Genomic DNA, 17313 nt, shown 5'->3' with positions numbered 1-17313 from the left:
TTTTTCAATATTTGTTTATATTATAGAATTGATTTTTTTTTTCAAATCTGATACTCCCTAAATATTTTACAAAAAAAATGAATGAAATTCATTGAACAACTGAAGGAAAGTTTTCATTAACTTGATCGAGTCAAATTTCGTTACAGCAACATGTTTTATAAATAGCGTGCGCCGTCGAGTATATCTTTAGTCTATGGTTTGAATAAATATTAAAATATTGCGTTTTATGCGGTTGTAAATGCCATTTAAATTATTGATATTATCGTGTTACACTATTTTGAATTATATACAAGAAAATTTTATTTTCACTAAATTAGTCAGGGGAGGGCTGCTGGTGTAGTCATATGAAAGAAGTGGGAATGTGAGTTTTTCCCTACTGTGTATGATGACATCGACCAGTTGTAAATCCATGAATGTTTATAAGTGTTAACGTTTAGCACGTATTCATAACATATTTTAATCATTTCAGTAATTGGTTTCATTTGAATAATTTTCATTAAATTAATGAAAAAACCTCATATAACTTACCTTATTACTATGTACTAAGAACTTATCACCATAGCTTTAATTGCCACTTTATACATAATTTTTAATTTAGAGAAATTTGCTCTTGTTTGTGTTTTATATATACACGTGTGTCTTCCTTAAATTTATTTATTTATTATTATTATCATTATTTTTATTTGATATGTTTTGTTTATTTTTCATTTCATATCATTGAAAATTTTGACTTTTTGTGTTTGAAGATCTATCGTTGTTATTTATGAGAAAAATGATTATTCTTTACCATGAAAATTATTAATTTGTACACATAGAAAAATACAAAATGGAAAAAACACATCTATCAGTATAAATTATAATTTTAATAAATAATTAATACATTATACACACAACAATACATCAATTTTTTTATACACTAACAAGTTCTGTCTTTCTTCATTTTATGTTGTGTTTTTTGTTTAGGGGCCGTTCAAGTATTACGTCAGCAGATTTTTACCCATTTTTGACCTCCCCCCTTTTGTCAGCAAATTTTCGTCATCACTTCCCACGTCCCCTACCTCCTAACGCATATTGGGACGTACGCGGGGGAAGGGGGGCAAGAGCCCCCCCCCCCCTACCCTGATGATAAAAAAAAAATTTTTGATGCAAAAATTATTTAAAAACAAATTAAAATTTCGGAAGAAAATAACTGTGTACGTTATTATAATCAATTTCTCTTTCAATGCTGTTTGAAAGACAAGAACTTCCTCTTTAAGAAATTCATTGCAACCCACTCTCTAAGCCATAAATGCTAAACCTATGGTTCACGGGCCAAATGTGGCTCTTGGGGTTATCTGATGTGGACCACCACCTCTAACCTAATTTTGTAAAAATGAACTAAGCGACATATTTGCAGATTGCTTAAATGACCCGTGGCACAACTTCATCATTCAAATAGGCCCTTTTCACGTTCACAGATCACTCAAGTGACCCGCGACACATTTAAAGTTCACTTGAGTGACCCACGTCACAGTTCCAGAACACTTAAGCGGTCTGTGGCACATTTAAAGATCTCTTATGGGGCATGTGGCACAGTTTTCGAGCACTTAAGCAGCCCGTAGTGCAGTTCTACATCACTCATGTTACCTGCGGGACATTTCCGAATTATTTAAGTGATTCGCGGCATACTTACAGATCATTTGAGTGGCATTTCTTGCTTAGCTGACCCCGTGCGGTTCGGTAATGTCCCGACCCCCTAGCAATTCCGAACAGTGTGAGCTCTTACAAAAAAAAAATTCTATGAAATTCCAAAAAAGTACCACCGAATAATTCACAGAATAAAGTATTCCACCGAATAATGAAAGCAAAGCACACAATGCAGCGCTTAGGAAACCCCCCCCCCCCCCGGTAATTTGTACTTTTTGGGTGAGGTACTTGTTTTATTTATTTATTTGCTAAAACATAATAAGCGAGATCCAGTGCACTTCATTCAAGTATTTTCAAATATCTATATATCTTCGTTTCTACGGCGTAATCACGTTATTTTATGAATGCCATTATAACTGAGTTTTACTGTCTGCTCAGGTAAGAGAGGGAAAAAAATTATTAGTTAGAAAAATTTAATTTTTTCTTAATTGGCTATTTTTTATTGTTATCAGTGCAAGAGCACCAATCAAAGAATTAGTTGTTTGTACCCAAATAGTATCCAAAATCCAATGGAACTTCACCATTCAGTTCCACAAATTTGTCTCTCCCCTTTTTTCTGGTCACCTGAGAAGAAGAGCAATTCCTTTGTCCAGTGCATTCGAAATCCGATCACCCTACTTGTCAAACAACTTAATAGAAAATGGAAGACAGAAACCGCGAGTCCAGCCGTTCCGCGATCGAATGCTCAAACCTTTTTAATAGATGATGGTAGTTTTGCGGTTACCCACACCGCCAACAAAAATGTGGATTTTCTCGATTGCAAAAACCGCCACCAGCGGTTGCGGTTGGATCTGTGCGCTGACAGAATAAAACTATAGAGAGATTCAAGGAAACATTTTATTTTCCTGATATTAGGCTGAGGTGAACTCGGAAAGAAAAGTCATCTTGTATCCGCCGGGAAAAAAAACTATAGATTTGTCCATTCCTCCCAACCCGAACCGCCTGCAACCGCGCCGCAGTCAGTTCTCGGTCTAAAAGTGTTGTCGATATTTTTCTGGAGCAGCAGTGATTGTTCTGCGAAGTACGTCGCCATTCCCAACATATTTTGCTTAGGAGGACGGAAGTAATGATAATAACGAATAATAGTAATTCGAGACATTATTGTAATGATGCTTACCGTTGTCGTATTAGAGGCGAAACTTCTGTTGATGCTGATGTGTTCGAGCAGTTTCTATAAGTAAAAGTAAAACAAAAGTTTCAAAAAATTAAAATCCCTAGTCCGTGATGAATTACATGCATTATTTTACGGGGTATTTAAAAATTAATGGACCAAACTCATTGGCGGCTCCTAAAGAGGGTGTGAAGAAAAGACGCCTCAACAGAAATTTTTAGGTTATTAATTTGATTCCTAAAATGGATTTGAATTTGATACCAATTCATTACCAAATCCGATTGAAATCGATTAATAAAATGAATTTGTAAAATAAAAAAAATTAGAAAGCCTTCTTTGCGGTATATCCTTAAAAATCCATTAAGAGATCGTGCAACTTGATGTTTGTATTTCGGCAATAATGAGAGATCTCGCTCCCTTAAAATCCTCTTATTTTTGCAATGACGAGCCCAAAGAGCTTTGTGAATTCTACTTCCCCGAAAAACATATTTTTCACCCCTACCCCAACCTGTCAGATCAACTGTCAATGGGCGGAGTCAGCTTTTGTTCATGCTTTTTGATAGATACTTTTTTCCCTTCCCTTTGGGGTAGTTTTGGAATATGCGCAAAGTATAAATAATAGAAGAAGATAATGTATTTCTCTTTTCCTCGATTCATCATCCTCAGAGTTAGGGGAGGGGGAGCACAAACCTGAAGTATCACTTGCACAAAATCGGACGAAAGTCTTCTTTAAAAAAATGTGGCATTTTACAGGGGGTTTGGTTGTTTCTACTGTGCTAGTTATATTATGTGAATCAGTGAAATTTATTAAAACCGACGAAAGGGTCAAATCGAGGTAATACCATGTAAGAATGTACAACCTCTGACAATAAAGTTCGGTGAATAGTCCTGCAACATTAACGTAGATGAAATGTTAACGAAAGTTACCTTATTGTCCTTCGAAATAGTCACCTCCCATTGCTATGCACCGCTGAGATCTCCTATACATGCCTGGAAACTTTGCAAGACGACTTCTTTTGGGATGGAGTTCAAAAGCCTCGTCACGTTTCGTTGGATGTCAGGAATATCGTCAAATCTCTTTCCTTTCAAAGCGAGTTTGAGCCGAGGGAATAGGAAGAAGTCTGGAGGATTGAGATCAGGCGAGTATGGTGGATGTTCAATTTGCATCACCCCCTTTTTTGAGAGTAACTGTTTGACGATATTGGCTGTGTGAGGGCGAGCATTGTCGTGAACAAGAAACCATGAACCTTGTTGTGCGTACTAAGGTCGTACCCTGCGAAGACGTTTCATGAAACGGGTCAAAATTTCAATGTACCTTGCAGCATTCATCGTTGTTCCCTCAGGTAGAAATTCCTTGTGGATAATGCTTTGACTATCAAAAAAGGTGATTAGCATCGTTTTGATGCGTGATTTTTCTGCTCTGACCTTTTTCCGACGAGGTGATGCAGGAGAACGCCATTCCTTGCTTTGCCATTTCGTTTCAGAGTCGTACCTGAGACACCAGGACTCATCCTCAGTGATCTTTTGTTCGTTCATTTTCCTGTTCTCAGTTAAGAACCAACGCACTAAACAAGCACTTTGTAAAACAAGTCTTTCACGGAACACAAACGACGCTCAACTGAACAACGGTGGCGGCAGATGGTCAACACCTGCCGCTACGCATGTGCAGCGTTTTGCTTTGCCAGTGTTGCCAGATCGACCGTTCTGACTTCATTCACCGAACTTTATTGTCAGAGGTTGTATATAAATAACAGTGGCATTCGAAAGTGCTGTGCGTGCTCGAGAACCCAAGGAAATTTGTAAAACGTGTATAAGTAACCCTAGAATTGATTCATAAATCAAAATTTTCCACATCAAACTGAAAATGAGCAACCGCACGTTCGAAACACTTTCAACGCCCCTGATATATCGTGTGTGCGCTGAGTGTAGATATAGCTCTCACGAATCATATTACTGTTCTGTTTTATTATTATCTTACAAATATGGTAGTCTACGATTGTGAGTCTTTTGAGTCATTAATACTTAATACTTAAGCAATAAACTATTAGAATTCGTATCAACATTTCTTCCTACCTCTTGGGGAATTACCATTAAAAGGTAAATAACATGGGTCGAATATATAAAGTATGTGTAGGACTAAACTTGCGAACCAATAGAAAGAGAGTAAGAGTTAGTTGATAACTTACGGAAAGATAAGGTGATCAGGCAAGAGGGAAAGACAACCCGCCCTTTCTGGTTCAGTAGATGCTATCGCGGTGCCCACATCCCCGATCGTTTCCGTAAATGTTGGGAACTGCCTTCCGTACATAGGCGGAAATAGACTTGGATGTCTGGGGGTGGGGGGCACGATGATGATGATGTCAATTCATCTATACATATATACATTAGATCAGTCGACTTCACCTTTGATGCTGGAGGCCCCCCCCCCACCCCGCCTCCCGTATCTCCACCCATGCTTTCGTAAATGCTCGAACGTGGGACACACTGATTGTTCTGGACATTTCTCCGTTGCCAATGAGCTCACGACCACCTAGATAAATGTGTAATTTAAGAGGTCGCGATGAGCTTCGGAAAACAATTTAGAACTTCAAAAGTATGGCCCCTTGATGATGCAAAAATGTTCGCAGTGAGTGGGTCGGGATCAACGGGCAAATAGTTGGCGAATTTCACTTTTAAACATATCTACGTATTTGGTTGGCAACCAAATTTACCTGACTTTATACAGCACTTATGACTTAAAGGCCAGTCGTGGTCCAGGCTCTGTCCCTGATGGGATGTAAGCCATTTACCCGGGAGGGTTGGACCAGTACTTATGACTAGTGCCCGCCCGCTTATTTTAGCACTTTTTATAGTCAGAGTATATAAATGCATAAAATTACAGAAATTTTAGAAGTGCAAATTTTTATTATTTTTTCTATTGGTATTTTTGCAAGATTATTTCTATCTTTTCATTCTGCAAATTTAATCAAATTTATTCAATTTTTTCAAGAAAGTATTTCATCATTTATTTTAAGGCTTTTTTTAAATGTATATTTTTGCACTTCTAAATGCATTCGTGTCATTCATTTTTTGAGCATATTTTTAAGTTTCACTGCATATTTTTATTTTCTAGGTTCTTCAGTGCCTTTAATATGCATATTTTTTTCATTTTTATGCTTCTTTGTGGCCATATTTTTCATTTTTAGTGAAACTTCAGAATTTTTGACTGCATATTTTTTAATTTCACGTATATTTTGTTCCATACGTATAATATATATGTCCTTTTTTGTGATTCAAACTACAGCAAGATAACAATCCGGATTGCAAACTTCAAGTTAAAAAAAAAAAAGTAATTCAAACAAATCATTTTAACAAATTAGCAAAATCACAGCCACACATGAAAACAAACAGCTGTTGTTGTTAATTGGGAAATCTACAAGCAAATTCAAAATATAGAATGAAACAATATAACCCACCTTATGTGCAAAGGAGATTCTGAATTTTTACCTCCAAACTGGCTGCAGTAATTCAACGTTCAAAGAACTCTTTTCACCAGAGGTGCCGACATGAAGAAAACATTGGAGTGGGGGGGGGGGCTGACAGTTGCTGGTCATCCCGTATATACGGGAGGGACTCAAGCGCGTACGCATTAATCTTTGCTTTTCCGTTATCACTGATAATTTTTTGCGCCCTTAAACGAATTATCACGGGGATGTGCGCCCTAAATTAGAAACAATTGTTCTAGGAAGCTGTGGCCAACCTTTTCCTAATCCGTGTCGTAAAGGCCAAAATCCATACGCGTGCGTCCCGTTTCTACAGGATTATTGCATATTTAGAAAAATCTCTCAGAATCACAAAAAGTTTTAATTTTCTTCAGTTGGTTCTTAATTCTAAAACAAGAATTTCCCCTTCGAGTGTAAATTGTTTTTATGGCCCCGTATTATGACCCGGAACTGGCAGAGATAATTTAAGTAATCTGTATCTAGTAGGTATAATTATCGGTTTCAAAACATACTCGCTAAAAGGGGGGGGGGGTTGAAATTTCTCGCCTTTGCAGCAAAAGAAACAAAACGAGTGGAAATCTAGGTAAACAACAAGATTCTTTTTTTAATTACGCGCAGTACTTGTGAAAAAAAATCGCGTGAGTTCTTCCTCTTCCTTCCCATTTTATTCATTTTATTCCACTGAAATACAAAGTCGATATGCTAATATAATCACATTAGCATATCGACGGATACCGGCCTTCTCGGATTCACAGCGAAGCATCAGGAGAGGCGATTATGGGTTCGCAAGACCGTCCAGTATTTTGCGGGTCAGAACAATTCTTCTCATATTTATACGGCTTTTGGGACGGGCGACCGCTTTCTTCTGGATCCGCCCTGGTATCTATGCGCTAACAAATCGGCACAACTGCAGACTATAAATTGGTAATGGATGCGTTTTCCCGAGTTAAAACTGAAAATTTAATGAAATAAGTTATTCATCCTAAAGTTAAGGAAATCGAAAAAAAAAATTATAATAAAAAATATATGTAATTTTTCTTACCAAAGCTTGAGAGTACAAAGTCTTTCTTCGAAGAAACAGGTTCATCGTCGATTTACGTTCTTTTCGTAGTCCGCCTTCTTAAATATATACGATGAATATTTGCGAAAGTACGTGAATTACTCGGTATAGAACGGATCGGATCTAAATTGAAGGCGATGTTCGTGGGACGACTAATGCAGCCTAGGACATGATCGAAATCGAAAATTCACGCCGAGGTGGATCTCGTTGGACGTAGAGATAGATTATTAAAGCGGTTGTTGCAAAAGCGATAAAAGATGCGCCCTTTGATACTGAGATAAATCATGGGGCCTCTCTCATTCACTACTATTTTCTGCGTTTGCGCGTCTGTCGTGAATTGGTAACTCCTTGTAAACGACGATAACAGCGCAGTTCTAGTGCAGACTGATTACTAACGATTATGTATAAGCGCGTACACATTAGCACGCGGATCATGCAATGAAAACATTCGCAATTGGTTGTTCAGTAATTTGTACGGTGTTGTGAACGATTCTTCAGCTGTTTTAACTGGACTCACCTGGAATCGGTTTTTTTCAACAAATACAAAGGAAATTTGTGAACCCACGAGCGGATTAGAACCGCTGCAAGGGGTCGTACGCTACAAGCTCGGCGCGCTAGTGTACACGCGCCTTATGATGTTAGCATGAATTTTGAAAACTCAATGAAAAAAGGCACATTAAATCGAGAAATATATTTTTAATAACGAAGTTCTCATTGGGGGAGGGGGGGGGCATAATTTCAATGAGAAAAAAAACACTTGTCAATTTTTTCAACGAGCGATTTCGAATCTGTATGGGATGAATGCAATGACAAGACTTTCTTCAGCATCGAATATTCACTCTGAACGTCACCGATCTAAAAAAAAAAGTTTTCAATAATATAATTATGATAACGATTGGGAGTTGAAGCAGAATATCATTTTACAGGCAAGAATAAGTAAATTTCCATAAACTAAAAGGGTGTTGTGGGCCGTGTCCGGAAAATTCACCGACAATAGTTCGACACGAAGCTACCGAGTCCGTGAGTGAGTGGGTGGGCGAGCGAGCTACTGAATCCGTGAGTGAGTGAACGGATGCGTTCGTGGGCGAATTTGTGGGAGAGCGAGCTACTGAGTCCGTGAGTAGGTAAGTATGTGGGTGAGTGGTCGAGCGAGTGAACGAGCGAGTGGGTGAGTGAACTTCTGAGTCCGTGAGCGGATTAATGAGCGAGTGAGGGGGTTAGTGAGTGAGCGAGTGAACAGTCGAGTTTGTGGGTGAGCGAGGGAAATAGTGAGTCGGGAAGTGAGCGAGTCCGTGAGCGAGCGAGGAACCCTTTAATTATAAATATGTAAGTAATGAAAATTATTTGGAAAATTATCAATTAAGTACTGAATGTTTTGAATGAAAATTATATATACCAATCAAACAGGTACTGTAAAGTTTGTCGAAAATTATATCTCCTCTAACATTTTCCAAAAAGGAGTGCTATTTTTTCATTTCGTTTTTTGATGCTCTAGTTCCATGAGCCTTTTTTCAAAAATGTTTTTGTCATCCAAGAGGTTTTTTTCAAGAATTGGATGTTTAAAACGAAATAACTTTACACAGGGTTTGAACTTAAGCATGACTTTAAACAATAAGAAACTGAGGCCTATCTTTTACCAGTTTTGCTGATGGAGCGGGAAAAAAAATTTAACTTATCTTTATATTCCCTTTATTCTATTAATTTTTTTTCCAGTATCAGTAGTAGGACATGGGTCTGGGTCATATTCCCTAGAGGTCAAATCCCAACAGGGTTAAAATCCCGACAGGGTCGAATTGAAAATTCTAGTTTCACCGTATACGCCGCGATTCGAAATTTCTGTCGAGATTTGCATTTCTCGCGGCGAGGGGCGTTGTGGGGCGTCGATCAAGATGATAAATTGCAATCAAGTAAATCTTTTAATTTTAACTTTGCCCTTTCAGTTGGGATTTGCCTTTCTTGTGTTTGATTGGTATATAATTTTCATTCAAAACATTCAATACTTAATTAATAACTTTTTATATAATTTTCATTACTTACATATTTCTAATTAAAGGGTTGGTTCCTCGCTCCCTCAAATACAAATACAAATACAAATACAACGCCACAACAGGCAAAATGCCCAACGAGGTGGCTGATAAAAAAGATGCCCATAAAAATATGGTTGTCATATGTTTCAAAAATACAGCAACCCAATTAAAAATGCAATTAACACAAATTACAAACAATATATACACATGATAAAATATTATACGATGCCCATAAAGATTACTTATGGTTGTCTTATTCTAAGAATGGATAGCTTCTCGATTTACCCCAACATGTTTATCGTATTTCTTTTTAAACGTGTCAATTGTGTTACAATTTACTACCTCCGGGGGTAAGCTATTCCATTTATTAACAACCCTATTGGAGAAAAATTCCCTGCGACACCATAACCTTGCATTGTCCCTCACCAATCGATACTGGTGTCCCCTTGTAAAAGCAGTCGATTGGCGGTGTACTACAAGTTCATGGTCCATCCTATCCATCCCATTGAAAATTTTGAACACTTCGATCATATCTCCTCGACACATGCGTTCATCCAATGTAAACATATTCAAAAAATGAAGTCTTTCTTCATAACTCAAGCCCTGTGTGCCAATAAGGACACGCGTAGCTCTTCTCTGCACCCCTTCAACCAAGTCTATGTCCCTCTGTAGGTATGGTCTCCAAAACCTTACAGCATACTCCAGTCCAGGACGAACTAAGCCTCGAAAAAGAGGAAGAATGACTTTAGGAGAACGCGAAGAGACCTTTTTGAAAATGAGACCAAGCATTCTATTCGATTTTTTGACAACTGCTGAACAATGTTCAGAAATACCCTCATACCCTCACTATTTCGCTCGCTCACGGAAGGCTCACTATTTCGCTCGGTAGCACCCTCGCCCACCCACTCGCTCACTTCCCGACTCACTATTTCCCTCGCTCACTCACAAACTCGACTGTTCACTCGCTCACTCACTAACCCGCTCACGGACTCAGAAGCTCACTCACCCACTCACTCGTTCAATCGCTCACTTGTCCACTCCTCGCTCACTCGCTCGCCCACTCACTCACAGACTCAGCAGCTCGCTCTCCCACTAATTCGCCCACAAACTCACCAGCTCTCTCGCTCACTTACCCGCTCACTTACCCACTCACTCTCTCCCGGTCTCAGTAGTTCGGACACTCGCTCACGGACTCGGTAGCTTCACGACGAACTGTTGTCAGTGAATTTTCCGTCGATGAATTTTCCTGGCGGTGAATTGCATGGCGGTGAATTGTTGTCGGTGAATTTTCCGGCGACAAATTGTTGGCTGTGAATTTTCCGTAAACCGTTGTGGGCCCACATTCACAAAATAAATCGGAATCCAATCATTTTTAAATGGAAAATAGCTTAAAAAAGAAAAGTCAAAAAGATTAGAATGAAGAAATTATTAGGTGCATTGGCCTACGCAAAGGATGTGTTTTAGGGTTATAACCCCCACTTCCCTTCCTTAAGCCGAGATTATAGGATTGTTTTGCAGGAAAAAACGTAACCCGCCCTCCCCTATAAAAGAAAAAAAATTGAAATTCTTTCCCCCCCCCCCCCCGCCCCGAGAAAATCCTGCTTACGCCTATGATTAGTTGTAACTACACTGAAGAGCCAAAAAAACTGGTTCACCTGCCTAATATCGTGTAGAGCCCCCGCGAGTACGCAGAAGTGCCGCAACACGACATGGCATGGACTCGACTAATGTCTGAAGTAGTGCCGGAGGTAATTTACACCATGAATCCTGCAGGGCTGTCCATAAATCCGTAGGAGTAAGAGGGGGTGGAGATCTCTTCTGAACAGCACATTGCAAGGCATCCCAGATATGTTCAATAATGTTTGTTCATGTCTGGGGATTTAGGTGGCCAGCGGAAGTGTCTAAAGTCAGAAGAGTGTTTTTGGAGCCACTTTGTAGCAATTCTGGACGTGTGGGGGTGTCGCATTGTCCTGCTGAAATTGTCCAAGTCCGTCGGAATGCACAATGGACATGAATGGGTGCACGTGATCAGACAGGATGCTTACGTACCTGTCAGAGTCGTATCTAGACGTATCAGGGGTCCCATATCATGCCAACTGCACACGCCCCATACCATAACAGAGCCTCCACCAGCTTGAACAGTCCCCTGTTGACATGTAGGGTCCATGGATTCATGAGGTTGTCTCCATCTCGTCCATCAGCTCGAAGCAATTGGAACCGGGACTCGCCAGACCAGGCAACGTGTTTCCAGTCCGCAACAGTCCAATGTCGGTGTTGTCGGGCCCAGGTGAGGCGTAAAGCTTTGTGTCGTGCAGTCATCAAGGGTACACGAGTTTCGTTGAATGGTTCACACGCTGACACTTGTTGATGGCCCAGCATTGAAATCTGCAGCAATTTGCGGAAGGGTTGCAGTGTCACGTTTAATGATTCTCGTCAGTCGTCGTTGGTCCCGTTCTTGCACGATCTTTTTCCGGCCGCAACGATGTCGTAGATTTAATTTTTTACCGGATTTCTGATATTCACGGTACACTAGTGAAATGGTCGTACGTGAAAATCCAAATTTCATCGCTAGCTAGGAGATGCTATGTCCCATCTCTCGTGCGCCGACTATAACACCACGTTCAAACTCACTTAAATCTTGATAACCTGCCATTGTAGCAGCAGTAACCGATCTAACAACTATGCCAGACACTTATTGTGTTATATAGGCGTTGCCGACAGCAGCGCCGTACTCTGATTGGTTCCATATCTCTTTATTTGCATACGCATGCCTGTACCAGTTTTTTTGGCTCTTCAGTTTATATTTGTGCTTCAAAGCGCCAATTCTCTTCTTTTCCCGGATTACATCGAAAATAGAAATATTACATGTTAAGGTTAATTTTTAAAACTAATTTTAACTCTTCCCTGATGCAGACCAGGGCTGTAACTAGGCTGGGGCGACCGAGGCACGGAGTCAAATGGGGGCCTCACAATAAATGTAAACTTATTTTGCATAATTTTTTCCTTTTTAGGGGGCCAGTAAAGAAAATGCCTACCCGAAGCTACGGCTCTGATGCAGACAATTTATGGCTAAAGAGCCATCATCGATATGAGTTTACTCACGGGTTTCCCCACTGTTAGTGATTTGGCATTCATAAAAGATGTTTGCTAATTCAAAATGTTTCATGGGATTATGGTATAATATTTATGTCTTGGTATGATTTCACCTCATGATGCGAACCACAGTGCTGCTGCTGGGAAAAATATTCTAGGTTAGCACAAGAATATGGAAAGAACAAGATAAAAAGGGAGATTCGGAAAAAGGCTTCGGATAACTTTTACATATTACAAATACAACACCACAACAGGCAAAATGCCTAGCGAGGTGGATGAGAAAAAGATGCCCATAACAAATATAGATGTCATATATTTCAAAAGTAAAGCAACCCAATTAAAAATGTAATTAGAAACATTACAAACAATATATACACATATATACAACAATATATGTAGGTATAATATATGTATATACAACAATATATGTATAATATATGTATATAAAACAATATATGTATAATATATGTATATAAAACAATATATGTATATAAAACAATATATGTATAATATATGTATATAAAACAATATATGTATAATATATGTATATAAAACAATATATGTATATAAAACAATATATGTATAATATATGTATATAAAACAATATATGTATAATATATGTACACTCATTGCCATAAAAATTTGCGCACCAAGAAATAATTGTGGGATCGAAACGAAAGTTGGCCTGAAGGTACATGTCGGGCAGATATGCAAATGATTAGAAATGCAGCGTGATTGCGCATTGCGTAATGCCACTAGAGGGCGTTGAACTTCGTTCTCCTTGGAGTATAAAACAGGTAAGCAGAGCTTGCTGGAGTGTATTTAATCGTTTGCAAAGGAAATGCTGAGGTAGACATGCCGTTACGCTGCCGTCAAAGACCATATGAGCAGTTGTCAGAGTTCGATAGGGGAAGAATCATCGGGATGATGGAAGCTGGGTGGTCAGGGCGGCGAGTAGCTTGTCAACTAGGCCGTTCTGATTTTACTGTGAGGAGGTGTTGGGACCAGTGGACAGAAGAGACGTCATTTACACGGCGACCAGGTTCAGGACGCCCTCGACAGACCAGTCATCGAGAAGACCGTCACATCATCCGAAACGCACGCGTAGAGCCAACTGCCTCATTGGCCGCTATCCAGACACAGGCAGCAGCTTCACTACGGGCCCCTGTGTCTTCCCGAACCATCACAAGGCGCCTGGCTGAAGGACATCAGGTATCGCGCCTCCGTTTGGAGTGGTGTCGAGCACGACGGGATTGGACTGCAACGGAATGGAACCAGGTCGTCTTCAGCGACGAATCGAGATTCAACTTAAGCAGTGATGACAATCGTGTTCATGTGTGGAGGCCCCGTGGTGAACGCTTCAATGCTGCCTTCACTTTACAGCGACACACCGCTCCCACAGCTGGTGTCATGGTATGGGGTGGCATTGCTTACGATACACGGTCACCCCTAATATTGATCCATGGCACAATGACAGACCAGCGGTACGTCCAAAACATCCTTCAGCCACATGTGTTGCCACTCATGGTAGGGCTCCCAGGAGCCATTTTTCAACAAGACAATGCTAGGCCACACACAGCAAGGATGTCACAAGACTGCCTCCGTCACATTACCACCCGTCCCTGGCCTGCTCTATCCCCAGATTTGTCACCAATCGAGCATATCTGGGATCATTTGGGACGGCAAGTTGGACACCCTACGAGGTTGGTCGAACTAGAGGCGCATTTACAACAACTGTGGAACGAGATGTCTCAGGACATCATACGGAACTTGTATGCCTCAATGCCCGCTCGTATCGCATCGTGCATTCGCGCTAGAGGGTGTCCAACAGAGTACTAAAACTTCTGTTTATCTGTACTTTTTTCTGCAATAAATGATCCTTTTTCTTGGATTTTCTACTCATTTACTTATATCAACATTGTACTTACATGTGTAAAATTCCGTTTCATTTTGACGACTTCTTCTGGGTGCACAAATTTTTATGGCAATGAGTGTATATACAACAATATATGCATAATATATGTATGTAAAACAATATATGTATATACAACAATATATACAACATATTGTCAAGTTTTCGTTGAAAAATTTTTTAATAGGAACTATTGCTCATTTTGGTGTCCCTAACAATGATCAGGGTCGCAACTAGATACTTTGCCACTCGGAGCAAACCGGCATTTTGCCAAGTAGAAGCAGTTAAAGGGTGAATTCGATGTCCCTTCTGGTCCAGCGTCCGGGACACCAGACCCGCCTGCTCCCCTCTAGGTGCGGCTCTGACAATGACAGCTCTTTAGCTAGAGAAACGGTACCTTGATTCACAATGGCAGCAAAAACCTAATCATGACAAATTTTGCATGCATGTTTTTAAAGAAATTCGAAACTAGTATTCAAACATCAGATTATTAACATGTTTTTAAATTATTTGAATTACATTAAGCAAAATTACCTGACTAGCAACTAAGGCCTGGTTGTATAAAGGTTCCAGCAACTGCTGAGAAATAATCGCTGAAGAACAAAATAATGCTTCCGCCTTGAATTTGAAAAAAAAAAAAAATATGAGAGTCACTTCAGAAGGAATTTTTATAATGCCAACAGATAATGAGAATGTAACGTTTGACGACATAAAATAAGACAGTCCTTCTATGTTAATTCACTTTCACTCATATTTTTCATTTCATGTGGAAGCTATCATAACAAAAAAATTTCCATTCAACACAAAGCATGATATAAAATAGTGTAGTGCGTTTTTATCCATATAGATGGCTCACACTCCTCATTTTTTGGTCTGGGTGCTTCTTGAATAGCTTGAATCTTAGCTGGAGATTTGTTCAATCCTTTGGAAGTTATCACATGTCCAAGGTATTCTACACTTTTTTCAAAAAATTTACATTTGTTGATATTTACATGCAAATTATATTTTCATAATTTACCTAGAACATTCAGCAAGTGTGTTGTACATTCCTCATAAGAGTCTTGCCTTGTATAACTAAATCATCAAAATATGCAGTTACTCCATCTAAATCTTGAACGAACTGATCCATGAAAGAATGAAATTCGTTTGGTGCCGTTTTAATACCAAAAAACAATCTTTTTGCCAAATAGGTACCTCGATGTGTAGAGATCGTTTGAACTTTCACACTGTCTTCATCGACTGCTAAGTGCAAATATGCTTTGTGGATGTCCAAGGTGCAGAAATATGATCCACCACATAGCTTGTTGAATATGTTTTCAATCTTGGGTATAGGGTGTCTGGCATCATGAAGTTGTTTATTTACAGTCACCTTGTAATCAGCACAAAGTGTTATGGAACCATCAGATTTTGGCACGATGACAAGTGGAGTTCCCCATTCTGAATGATCCACTTTATCTATGATCCTTTGATCACACAAGTTATCCAGTTCTTTTTCAACGTTTTCACGCAAAGCATATGGTACTGGCCATGGTTTAACAAACACTGGTTTGGCAGCATGTGTAATCTGGAATCTTGCCCACTGTTTGTTCAAAAACGTCAGAGTATTCAATGACAATACTAGAAACAGATATTTTTACAGCACACACAGGTATATACTTGACATTTGTGGAATCATGAATGTCATTTATGTTGATATCTAATTTCGACCAAGGATAGGTTCTCTCTTCAAATTGACAAGGTATAATTCTTCTTCACTGGATTTAGCATTGTAGCATACAGTCTCTTTGACACATCTGATGGGTTTGAAAATTTCACCTGTATAACTTCGGAAAAATATATTTGTTTTCAGGATTGAAAGATTTAGGTTTAAGCTCCTGTAGTCACTTATGTTCATGATGCTCACACGACTACCAGATTGCTGATATATGCACTAACACTGCTGAAAAAGATGATAGAATATTTGCAGTGTTAGTGCATATATCAACAATCTGGCTTACTTGAAAGTGATCTGGATTTTCCACATATTGAACACCATTTCCTTCAGATCCGATTTTATTTTTCCGTTTCAGAAAAGCTCTGTAATACATACTCTACTGATATGACCTTTCTTGAAGCAAATGAGAGCTTGTGTTTCACTCGACAGTTTTGAGTCTGGTGGTTGCTTTTTCCACAATGGAGACACACGTTTTCTAACCCTATGTCTCTCAAGTTGAGGTTTCGCTTTCGACTTGCCGATCTATCGCATCGACGTGGAGTCGATTTCCGTCGCGAACTTCCGCTGTTATTACATTGCGCAATTTTATTCACGCTGGAACCGTAATTACTCTTGTAGAGTTCTTTATTTTCGATTTTCGGAGCTTCAATCGCTAATGCGACTTCGAGTGTTTCGTCAAACGTCAGTTCAGCTTGTTGTAGAATTCTTTCGCGGATTTCGACATCTTGTAATCCTCGTATAAATTGAACATGCAACATGAGGTAAATGACAGATTTTGAGCACTCAGCATTTCCACAACTAGATTTGAATTTGGTGGTTTTCGAAAGTTCTTTTAATGTAGCGATATAATTCGAAATCGGCTCACCTGGGTGTTGTGTGCGCGGCAAAGAAGCTTGTGTTGTTGCGTCAGGATGTTTACCCTTTTGCAGAGATGATCTTTCAAGATTTTCAGCAGGTCGGCGTACGTCTTTGATGAAGGGAGATCTGGTGAAGTTAAACTGGAAAGCAGGTGATACAGTCGAATCCCGTTATAACGAACGCCATGAGACCGGAGGAATCACTTCGTTAAAACGAAATTTCGTTATAAAGGAATTCCAGGTTATCTAGCATTGTTCCTTTGTAAACTTATTTAGGGGATTATAGAAAAGTGTTCGTTAAAACGAGATTTTCGCTATAACGGTATTCAACTATAGTATTTAGATCCGAGACAGTTGATTAGCACCATTTT

The 17313-nt window shown here is 39.3% G+C and overlaps 2 protein-coding genes across 4 annotated transcripts in view; both read right to left on the bottom strand.

Annotated features, from left to right (window-relative positions):
- The window catches only part of LOC149088323 (citrate synthase, mitochondrial-like), a 137958-nt gene extending 130302 nt beyond the window's left edge, over nt 1–7656 (bottom strand). Inside the window, exons 1-2 of the mRNA XM_089246948.1 lie at nt 7322–7656; nt 2804–2857 (exon numbers count right to left, since the gene is read on the bottom strand). Of these exons, the coding sequence (XP_089103074.1) occupies nt 2804–2857; nt 7322–7366 (99 nt within the window). The 5' untranslated portion in view covers nt 7367–7656. The remainder of the gene's footprint in view (nt 1–2803; nt 2858–7321) is intronic.
- Nucleotides 7657–8016: 360 nt separating this feature from the next.
- BBS8 (tetratricopeptide repeat protein 8) overlaps nt 8017–17313 on the bottom strand; it is a 59888-nt gene continuing 50591 nt past the window's right edge. For 2 of the 3 annotated variants that reach the window (XM_089246903.1, XM_089246920.1), the window contains 2 exons: nt 14906–14989; nt 8018–8194 (listed from right to left, as the gene is read on the bottom strand). In XM_089246903.1, the coding sequence (XP_089103029.1) occupies nt 8078–8194; nt 14906–14989 (201 nt within the window). In that variant the 3' untranslated portion in view covers nt 8018–8077. Of the gene's footprint in view, nt 8195–14905; nt 14990–17313 lie in introns of all 3 variants that reach the window. The other variant, XM_089246912.1, reaches the window with a different exon arrangement.

Source organism: Pholcus phalangioides, unplaced genomic scaffold, assembly GCF_987345545.1.
Source record: "Pholcus phalangioides strain wild (caught in Gottingen) unplaced genomic scaffold, Ppha-v1.0 ptg000003l_1, whole genome shotgun sequence".
NCBI lineage: Eukaryota > Metazoa > Arthropoda > Arachnida > Araneae > Pholcidae > Pholcus > Pholcus phalangioides.
Note: the sequence above shows the minus strand (reverse complement) of the source record. Positions and strands in the feature narration are given on the sequence as shown.